Source organism: Gracilinanus agilis, chromosome 6 (assembly GCF_016433145.1).
Source record: "Gracilinanus agilis isolate LMUSP501 chromosome 6, AgileGrace, whole genome shotgun sequence".
Taxonomy (NCBI): domain Eukaryota; kingdom Metazoa; phylum Chordata; class Mammalia; order Didelphimorphia; family Didelphidae; genus Gracilinanus; species Gracilinanus agilis.
This window is the reverse complement of record NC_058135.1, coordinates 280,752,608-280,764,255: the sequence shown is the minus strand read 5'-3', so window position 1 is coordinate 280,764,255 and position 11,648 is coordinate 280,752,608. Positions and strand designations below refer to the sequence as shown.

The 11,648-nt window shown below is 38.2% G+C and overlaps 1 protein-coding gene across 1 annotated transcript; it reads left to right on the top strand.

Moving 5' to 3' along the window:
* Positions 1-5,319: 5,319 nt before the first annotated feature.
* On the top strand, positions 5,320-6,279 carry LOC123252002 (olfactory receptor 5A2-like). Its single transcript, XM_044681342.1, has one exon. It carries the CDS (start codon positions 5,320-5,322, stop codon positions 6,277-6,279), a length of 960 nt encoding a protein of 319 aa, XP_044537277.1.
* The last annotated feature ends 5,369 nt before the right edge of the window (positions 6,280-11,648 follow it).

Below are 11,648 nucleotides of genomic sequence, written 5' to 3'. Positions count from 1 at the left end.
TCCATAACAGTAGCTATATTTTCCATTCATACAATGCATTAAGGTTTACAAAACACTTTTCAAAAATGATCTCATTCGATCTTCATAATATCCTCAAAAGGTAGGTGCTGTTATTGTTGTTCAGTTGTTTCTGACTCTTTGTGACCCCATTTAAGGTTTTCTTAGCACAGGTATTAGAATGGTTTTGCCATTTCCTTTTCTAAATCATTTTAAAAATGAGGAAATTGAGGCAAATAGGATTAAGTTACTTGTCCGAGGTCATGCACCTAGGAAATGTCTAAAGCTGGATTTGAATTCAGGAAGGTGAGTTTTTCTGATTCCAGGCCTAGTACTCTATCCACTGAGTCACCTAGATGGCCCAGGTACTATTATTATCCCCTTTTTATAAATGAGAAAACTAAAGCAAGTAGAGGTTGTGACTTACCCAGGGTCATATAGCAAGTATGCATCTGAAGCCAAATTTGAACTTAAATCTTCACCCCTCTAAGCCCAGTACTCTATGCATTGTGCCACCTAGAAGTCAATCCTCTTATGATAGATGTTCTCTAGCTTATCAACATCCTTCTTAAAATTCATTGCAAAGGATTGAAAATAAGGGATGTAATCCTCTCATTTTATAAATGAAGAAACTGAGGCCTACACAAGGGAAATGACTAGAAATGGACTACCAGAGCACAGATCAGAACTCAGATCTTTCTCCCAATCCAGTGATCTTTTCACCCCTAACCTATCTCTTGCTCTTTAACATTGGTAGAACCATTTTCCTGCATTTTACTTTATCCAGACTTTTTAATTTACTTTACTTTATCCAGACCTATTGAGGAGGTTAGAGGGTAAAGGGAGAAGTTGAAGCCACTGACTTTACTTGATATGTTGCTATTGGATTAATGTGTATGAAATGTAAACTGAGGGCATGCCATTTCTAAGGCATCTTGTTTGTCCTCTCATCAAAAAGAGTTAATTCAAGAGAGCCTGGTAGTAGGAATGCAATAGTTCATCAAAGAGAGCTTGGAGATTCCTTCCTCTCCATTCTTGCAAGCAAACTTAATTAGTTAATTCAGCAGCCCCAGAGATCACAAAGAACGTCTCACACCTCATATGAAAGTGGGTGGCATGGGGAACTCCTAAAATCCTCCCTGGATGTTTCCATGGTAATAGGAGTTCAACCGAGCCACAATTCTGTGACTGGAGGAATTAGAAGAAAAATCTGAAAGGCCAGGAATGCACAGTAGGGATCTCAAAGAAGGCAGGGTGACACAGTAAAATATATGATTGCTGATCTTGGAAGCAGGAGATTTCAGGTGGTCTCTTGCCTCAAACTTGGATCATTGTCTTTTTGACTTCCAAGTCAATCTCTGTCCACTCTATTATGTTTCTGCATCCTTAGCCATGATATAGAGACAATGCTGGGATTGGTTGCCTAACTCATTGCATGTGCTATGATATAAGGAAAATATTTTGCATGCCTTACAGTATCACATCAATGCGAATTTTTGTTATCTCAAAAAATCCATCACTAGCATCTTTGCCAACAGAATGGTGATTTTGTGGCGAATTTCCCATCTTCTAAATAAGGGCACCTTACATAGGCGTCCTTTACATACATTTACATAAATCATGAAGATACAGAATGTTTGAAAGTATTTCAGAAGTCATCTAGTCCAATCCCTCCATTTTCCAGGCGAGGAGACTGAGGAACCGGGAAGTAAAGTGATTTGCTTAAGATCATAGAGGAAGTAAAATATCTTGAAAGTTGTTCATATTTTTTTCTGGCTCAGAATTTGTCTCCTTAGTGGTGGTGATAACCATATTGAGAAATGCGCCAGCCCTAGATACTACAATAATCAAACCAAATATTATTGCTAAATAAATATTCCTTTTTTTGAAAAACCCTAATGAGATCTGGCTTATTGAGACAGAGCTCAATGAGACAAAACTCTTATCAATGTGTCCAAGCAAGCCCCATGCCCCCAATGTAATGGAAAGAGTGATGAATTTGAATCAAGACTTCCCTACTCACTCCCTATACATTCATGAGAAAGTCACTTAAACTTTTGGGGCCTCAGTTTCCTTATCTGTAAAATAAGAATTTGAACTAAGATCCCTTCTAACTCTAAATCTATGATTCCATAAAATTATATTTTTATGATTTAATCTCTATTCCCTCAAACTCTCTATTCTTAGTGCTTCTTCTGCTCTCTGAAGAGAGGCCATTAAAACTATGTTTTAAATTCAAGAACTGAACATTTAGTGTAATAGTAAGGACACTGGACTTGGAACCAGCAAAATCAAAATTGAAATCTAGCTTTGGTGCTTAATAACTGTGAAGCAATGGAAGATAAGGAACATTCTCCTGTCTGAGCTCTAGGGCAGAAGTGACAGGGAGGAAGATTATAGCAAAGTAGATGGAGAAGCTGTTCTTTAAGGCTGTTGGAAAATAGAATAGATGGTCTTGTGGGATCAAGGTGAGAAGTAATGCACTAGGGATAGAGAGGGTAGCCTCAGGGGCTGGTGGCTAGAAAGTAGAAATGAAAAGGAGAGCTGGACCTTGTCTAAGACCATGATCATTTATGAGACATCGATAGATGCCATCATAACCAACGGATTTCAGGCAATCAAGACATTTTGAGAGAGATTAATTTTGTTGTGGTTCCCCTTAGGATTTGTCAAATGAGATCTCCTGAGTAAGTCTGCAGATCTACAGTTTCACTGAATCTCAGGTCAGGCTAGAAGTGTCCTTAGAGTCCAACTAGTCCAACTGCTACCCCAACAAAGGTCTATAGTATTATAAATTTTAAAGGTGGAAGAGCTCTCAAAGGTTATCTTATCCAATCCCTTCATTTCGCAGATCAGGAAACTGGGCTTAGGATTTAAGTGACAAAGTCATACAGAGAGTGAATGGGAGAGTTAAGATCCAATGTTCTCTGCCTCCATATCCAATATTTGGCTGACTGCACCACACAGCCTCATAGATTTCACTTAACAGTATACGTCATTAGACTAGTGGTTCTCTAGCCTTTTTCTCCATTTAGAGAAACCTTGACATCATAGAACTGAAAGGGACCTCAGAAGTCATCTAGTTCAATTTATAGGCCAGGAAACAGAGGTCAGATAGGTTAAGTGACTTGCTTCAGGTCACATAGATAGTAAATGGAAGAGCCAAGATTCAAAATCAAGTCATCTGATTCCAAATCCAGAGCTCTCCTCACTTTACTGTGCTGCCTCTCTCAATATTTGCCTCCCAAGACAGCCTGTCCCACATAAATTCAATTCATCAAATGTTTATTAACCTCCTACTATGTGCCAGGTACTGTGCTAAGCCCTGGAGATACAGAAAGAGGCAAGAGATAGTTCTTTCTCTCAAAAATTTGCATTGAAACTTTGGGAAGGCTCTTTTACAGACAATCTTTCCTTAGGTTGAGCCAAGATTTGCTTTTTTGCAGCATTTTGGTGGGGCTTGAGTAGGCTTTGGAGTCTTAAGTAGGAGTTTAGTGATTTTCTCTGTGACTACACTAGATGCTGTAGCTCAGTGATTCCCAAAGTGGGTGCCACTGCCCCCTGGTGGGTGCTGCAGTGATCCAGGGTGGGGTGGTGATGGCCACAGGTGCATTTATCTTTCCTATTAATTGCTATTAAAATTTAAAAAATTAATTTCCAGGGGGCTAAGTAATATTTTTTTCTGTAAAGGGAGTGGTAGGCCAAAAAAGTTTGGGAACCACTGTTCTAGCTGGTTAGTCTCTTAGCATAGCCATTCTGGTCTTCAGAGTCTGCTAGTGGGCCCATATTGGAAACATTTCTATGTTGGTAGAACTCCCATTTCTATAGTCACTTGAGTTTTGATCTATCCTTTGTTTATGACTCCTGGAGAGTGGGTAGAGCAAATTTTATTGTTCTCAATTTGCAGAGAAGTAAACCAAGGCTCTAAGACATGAAATAACTTAGTCACAGTCACATAACTAGTTTGTATCTGAGGCATGGGAAGCTGGGCCTCTTGACATCCCCTCTACCTAGCACTTTTTCTCCTATGCCATTAGAATGCCTAAAAGTAGAAGTCTCAGTTTTCACTTTTGAGGAAAGAAAACAAACAAAATAGAGATGGGCAGGCTGGTAATATAGAAAATGATCCAGGCTTAAGTCAAAATCTCAGTGTTGGAGTCTCAATTCCACCATCAATTTACTGCTTGTGAGGCCCTGGACAATGTTGAAGTAGCATTCTGGGTCTCAGGTTCCACAACTCCGAGTAGGAATAATATCTTTGAGTATCTACCTCATAGGGCTGTTGTGAAATTCAATAAAAACAATGCCTGCATCAAGGTACAGTGTGAGGAAGTTCTTCATATGCTAGAGGGGATTCACAGAAGTGAGATGCCAAGGGTAAAGCTCAGTAATGTACTGGTTTCCTCTGATGGACTTGGCCTAGCAAAGAACTTCAAAGTACCATCATGAAGGTCTCCTAGAGGCATAAGGATGAAGATATCTGGACAGCTATCAGAAAGTAAAGCACCTCTCTCCTAAAAATATGGGTCCTCCTGTGTGATGCCAGATGGGAGCAAAGCTCCTGGGCCCTATCCTACTTATTATGGCTCCCCTGTGAGAAAATGATGACTTCAAAGCTAGAAGACCAGGATTCAAATCTCAAATCTATTAGAATATAAGTTCCTTGAGGCAAGGTGCTGTTTTGGCATGGTTTATGTATCTCTAGCACTTAGCATGGTGCTTAGCACATGGAAATACTTAAGCTTAGCACATGAAATACTCAGTTGCTTCTACCTCTCTGAATAGAGAACTGGAGGGTGGCACAAAAATGTCTCCCATGACCTCCTTTTTTAGAGGGCTTCTTTTGTCAACAGCTGCCCTGCTTGGTTTTGTTCTACCATCCTCATCATACCCTCTGGTACCTATCCTCCTTTTTCAGCGTCTTTTTTTTTGTATTGTCTTCCTTGATTAGATTGTAAGCTCCCCGAGGGCATAAATGGTCTATTTTTCTACTTTGTATCCCACTAAATCTCATCTTAGAGCCTCAGTTTACTTATCTGCAAATCGAGAACAATAAAATTTGCTCCCCCCACTTCCCAGGAATCATAAACAAAAGACAGGTCAAAACTTAAGTTCCTGGCAAATTATAGGTGTTTAGTAAATATTTATTTGATCTTAAGTGCTTAATAAATGTTTTTCATTGATTGACACAGAGGCAGAGGGAGTAGAACTGGCCCTTAGCAGATTTATATGTGCCCTCTCATGAAATGACTAATGAAACGGTATTAAAAATCATTTCTCAGAAATAGTTCTTTTTTCTGTATAATTTCAGAGATCAGGTCAATGGCTGGGAGTAGAAACACCACAACTGTGACTGTATTCATCTTGCTGGGCTTTTCAGATCATCCCAAAATACAAATTGCTCTCTTTGTGGTATTCCTGGGGATCTACCTCACGACCCTGGTCTGGAATCTGGGCCTCATCGCACTGATCCGAATGGATTCCCACCTCCATACACCGATGTATTTTTTCCTCAGCAACTTATCCTTCGTAGACATCTGTTACAGTTCTTCTACCACTCCCAAGATGCTGGCAGACACCATCGCAGATAAGAAAACCATTTCTTTCCTGGGTTGTGCTGTTCAATATTTTGTTTTTTGTGGCATGGGGCTGACTGAATGCTTCCTCTTGGCTGCTATGGCATATGACCGCTATGCTGCTGTGTGCAACCCACTCCTCTACACGGCCATCGTGTCTCACACACTCTGTGTCAAGATGGTGGGAGGAGCATTTCTAGGTGGGTTCTTTAGCTCTCTGATCGAAACTTACTCTGTCTACAGTCATCAGTTCTGTGGGCCTAACATTATCGATCATTTCTTCTGTGATCTCCCTCCTGTCCTGGCCTTATCCTGTTCTGACACCTTTCTTAGTCAGATAGTGAACTTTCTTGTGGGGGTCATCGTGGGCATAATGTCCGTCCTCGTGGTCCTCGTCTCTTATGGCTATATTGTTGCTGCTGTCCTGAAGATCAGCTCCACCAAGGGCAGGTCTAAGGCCTTCAGCACTTGTGCATCTCACCTGACAGCTGTGACCCTCTTCTATGGTTCTGGCCTCTTCATGTACATGCGTCCTCAATCCAGCTATGCCCTGAGTAGGGACAAGATGGTGTCAGTGTTCTATGCAGTGGTGATCCCTATGGCGAATCCCATGATCTATAGCCTCAGAAACAAGGAGATTAAAAATGCCATGAAGAAAGTGATGGAGAGGGAATGTGTAATTTCTCACCACCTCACTTACTTTTGAACCAGAGTTGGGGCAAGCATTTAAGCTGTGAACTCAAAAAGCCAGGCAGGAGGTGAGTAGTAAGGGTAACCACCATCCACAAATCTTTCGGTTTAAGAAATAATTAGTAAATGCCTGTTGCCCAGAGCACTCTACTAACACCGAAGGAGGTACAAAATTTAGGACAGTGTTTGTCCTCATGGAACCCACAGATGATATTAATAAGACTGTTTTCTCCACTAATATCTCCATCCCACTTGTCTCATTGGTATTGAAGATGACTGTGAAATCAGAATTGCATTTATTTGAATTAATGGAAACACAGAGTACTCCTCACTCTGTTAGTCAATTTTGTTCTTTGCCTTCCAAAACAATGAACTAGAAAGCACTTAATGAGATCAGTGTTGCAGGATATTTAAATATCCTTGATAAATAAGAAAGTATGATTAACACAGAATAGGATTGGGGGCATTGAGAAGACTGAGAAATAGCCAAGACCAGTGATGGGCAAACTTTTTAAAGAGGGGGACAAAGGAAAGGAAATACTCATCTGTCAGTCTGTTTCTAAGGCAACTCTTTCAAAGTTTCATTGTATTGTATCCTACTCATTGTATTCATCAGATTAGGAATAATGTTGCTGCTGCCCATAGAACATTTCAGGGGGCTGCATCTGGCCCATAGGCCGTAGTTTGCCCATCATGGTCAAGACTAATGAGATGCAAAAAGAGGAAGTGAATCTGATTATAGTACGCGTGGATCTTACTGTTCCCTAATCTATTTTCTCCTCTTCTCTTTCCCCTATGCCCTCTGGAACCTCTACTTAACAATTAGCAAACTTCTTACTACACTCTGTCTTTTTTTAATAATATCTTAGAAACCACTGTGTCCCTGGCTGTGTAGCCATTCACTCTAGTGCTGGCTGCGACATTATTCCTAATCTGACGAATACAATAAGTAGGATACAATACAATGAAACTTCGAAAGAGTTGCCTTAGAAACAGACTGACAGATGAGCATTTCCTTTCCTTTGGTCCCCTCTTTAAAAATCAAAGTTAAAATTATTTGCCTTTCACATATTCTAAGTGCCTGAGCTCAAATTTCAACTCATGTTTTCCTGACTCCAAGCCTAATGTTCTATCCACTGTGCTCCTAGTTACAGGTATACTTATTGTTTCCATTTTCATATTTCCTGTGGATTCAAGGATCATAATAGGTAGATGAATGGCAAATATATATTATCTCTATCTCTATCTCAACTTATATCTCTGTCTCTTTCTCTACCTCTACTCCCTTCATCTTTCTCCTGAAATCCAGTCACATTGCATGAGTCACCTGCTAGATACCTTCTGGATAACTCATAATAATCTTAAAATCAATTTGCCCCAATGGAAGCCATCATTTTCACCTCCAGACTTCTTTTTGCCCCTTTTCCAAACTTCCTATTTTTGTTAGGGATGATATAAATCCTCTAGTTACCTAGATCTGCTAATTCTCTTATACTCACATTTTCTCTGTTCCTGATGTCTTTTTTCCATTTAGTTTCCAAGTTTTATCAATTCTTCTTTCACAATTATTGCTTCCACTCCTCTCTCTCCTTCCATAAAAAAATTCCCTATGTCAATTTTTGACTGGAATGCTGTTACAGAGTCCTGATTTGTATCCTTGCTTTCAAGTTACTATATTCCAGTTCCTTCACAATGCTTTCTATATGGCTGCCAAAATAGTCTTCTTAAAGGATAAGTCAAATTTTGTAACTCCTCTGCTAGAAGTTTTAATAATTATCCATTGCCTATAGGATAAAATATAAATAAATCAACCTGGTATAAGGTACTACTATAAAATGTGAAGGGTTTTGCTGCTGGATATGGCAGAAAAAAGTATTTGTGTGCAAAGAACTAAGTCAACTTATGAATAATGTAAGATAATGACCCTTTCAAAATTTGGTGACTGAAAAGGGCAGAAAAATAAGTTTTGTGTTTAACAATAAAACCTGTTCTTAAGGACTGTAGTTTTCAGGTAAGATGTGAGCAATTTGATCATCAAAATGTAGAGAAAATTGTCTTTTTTGTGAATAAAAACACATGTAAATAAGGTAAAATGACACTCCTATAATATGTGAATGATTTGGTGACTAACAAGGATAGGAAAAGTATTTTTAGTATGCCAAAAACATATAAAATCTAATTGTGAAAAAGTAATAAAAATACCTGTCAACAATGAAAAACACAAAACCACCAAAGTAGTTAAAAAGGACAAGTTTTTAATCAGGAAAAGGAAGATAATGCTCTAACTGGTCCTACACAGTGATGCTCAAGATACACAGAGCTAAGCTCTGGGACTCTGAGGAACAATGTCTCTGGGGAAAAGCACCTCAAAAGGGGATTTTTCCAATGAACTGGAGAACTTGAGGTCTTATGAACCTTTTAGGGAATAAAGGATAGAAAGGAAAATTGATTGGAGACAAGGGAAGGAGAATTCCAACCAAGTGCTGGACTCCTAGGGAGAGACCTAGATAGAATGGGAGAACCATTTAAGAGAAAAGAATAAAGATTTGATTATATCTACTACTTCTATCTAAGCTGAGATTATCATTTAGATTTATTATTCAGTCTTAGACAAGAGTATGTCTGGGACTTCCTGGAAGACAAGTTATTAAGGGACAAAGGCAAATTTAGGGGTTCAATAAAACAATAAAACAAAGTTGCTATATCAAATGTTAAAAGGACTTTGCTAAGGTCTGAGAAAGGGATCAGGCTGTGGGGTTGTTGTGGTCTCTAAGCTCATTCTTATTTGATTACTTTTAAAGATTTTAAAACTCCCCAAATGATAAACATTTGAAGAATATAGGATAAATAAACAAGGACTTACTTCATAACTAGCAAAAAGGGAGGATTTGTTTATTTTTAACTTCACGGGAGAAGATGAGTCATTGAATATTAGCAGGCTCTTCTTTGAGGCACGAAAAAGGTAATTATTAACCTGGTCCCTGGAGTCAAGAATAGTCAGTAGATGGGCATGGAGGAGGGTAAAAACTGAAGAAGTGGTAGAAAATTTGTTTTCATGAAACTGTGTGAAGAAATTAGCAGTAGGAGAATAAATTAGCAAGGCATCAGCTACTAGTCCCTTAATGGGTCAGACTCTGAATCTTGTTTTAAAAAAGTTGAATTGGCACTAAATACTTGTGCTGAGAGATCTCTGTTGCTTTCTGCTGACCTCTCTGGTATGAGAAGGAAATACAGGAAGAGGAAAGATTTACTTTGCTACTGATTTATCATGGGTTCCTTGTTCTGACAGTTGATAAAAAAATGCAACATCATGAAGAGTAAAGAGTTGGTTGCTCTGGTGTGTACTTCCCAGAAAGAGCAAATCTCATGAATTATGTAGTTCAAAGGGAATTGCTAACCAATATTATGGAATAATGCCTTTCAGTTCAATTTTAAGAATGACTATGAGTGGTTTATAGTAGTTAGGTAGTTGGTACAGTGGACTGAACACTGGGCTTGGAGTCAGAAAGATCTGAGTTAAAATCCAGCCTCAGATACTTCCTAGTTGTATGATCTTGGGCAAGTCACTTAAACCCATTTGCCTTAGTTTCTTCATCTATAAAATAAATTGAAGAAAATGGAATGTCACTCCAATATCTTTGACAAGAAACCCCCAAAGATGGGGTCACAAAGAGTTGGACATGACTGAAAATGACTAAACAACAATGGCATGAGTATTAAGAGCATGTCAATGTTTCATCAGTTTGAGAGTAGAAGAGACAAGATTTGTCCATGAAGAGAAACAATTCAGAAAAAGCAAAAGAGGAACAATTGACAGAAATGCAGCTTCATGTGGTACAGATGTTCCTTTATGGACCAATGATCTTAAAGACTACACCTAGAAGTGAAAGTTATCTTGAGTATATGGCTTTTCCATACTGATATATCATACCAGGTTTATATAAATGTACACCCATTCTCTTGTCACAGATATTGATTGAAAGAGCACAACTCAGGTTTGTATATTTTTTCTGTATTGGTTTATATTGAATAACTGTGATGTTTAATAACTGTGATTATAAATACTTTTACCTTATTATTAAGTAAATGGTTATGTTTAAGTTCTAATGATGTCATCATTATAAATGGCTGGTTTTTTTTGTACAAATGGGAGCACTACTGATGAGGGTTCAAAAGCTAAAGGGGTCATTAATGGCTGTGTAGTATTCCTAGAACGAGATTACTCTTAAGATTCTATGAATTGGAGTATAATAGCATGATGGTGGTCTTCCTCAGGGAATCCAGACCTGCAAATGTAAGGACATGTTGGAATGAATCAACCACTCTATTTAAAAGAATGTGTACCTTTTTATCTGGCAATACCACTACTGGGTCTGTATCCCAAAGAGATTTTTAAAAATGGGAAATCATACAAAAATATTTATAGCTGTACTTTTTGTGGTGGCAAAAAATTGGAAACTAAAGGGATGTTCCTCAATTGAAGAATAGCTGAACAAGATGTGGTATATGATGGATAGGATACTATCATGCTATCAGGAATGATGAGCATGATGATGTCAGAAAGAATTTGAAAGACCAACATGAACTGATGCAGAGTTAAATGAGCAGAACCAGGAGAACATTATACACAGTAACTACTATATTGTGGAATGATCAAATGTGATAGCCCTTGCTACTAACAGCAATACAATGATCCAGGACAATTCTGAGAAAGAATGCTATTCACATGTAGAGAAAGAACTGTGGAGTAGAAATGCAGAAATAAAACATGATTTATCACTTGATTATTTGGGTACATGATTTGAGGTTTTGGTTTAATAATGCTATTCACTTACAAAAATGGAATAATATGGAAACTTGTTTTGTGTGATAATACATGTATAATCCAGAATGAATTGCTTGCCAACTCCAGGAAGGGAGGAGGAAGAAGAGAGGAAGACAACTTGAATCATATAACTTTTGAAAACTTATGTGGAAATTTGTCATTAAAATAAAATAAAAATTTAAAAACTAAAAATTATTTAAAAATTAAAAATAAGTGAACCAGTCTAGAGAGTAAGTAGGTGGTCCAAATTGTTTCAAAGGGTTCCAGTGCGGTGTTCCATGCCAGGGATATTCCATGCACATCTTATACTTATATTTGAAACTGTACACAATGAGATTTCTGCCTAGTTTTAAATCTTATTCTTTTCTACTCCTCTTTAGAAAGTCTATGTTCCAATCAAATAGTACCATGACAGATTAAACTGTGCCCTACTCTTGATGTTCTGTCTTCAACTCTGTTTTATTTTTCACAACTTATTGCCCCTGCAAAGAATGCACTTTCTTTTCATCTGTCTCAGATCCTTCTCAGAATCCTTCAAGTCTCAGCTCCAGAACGCTGTC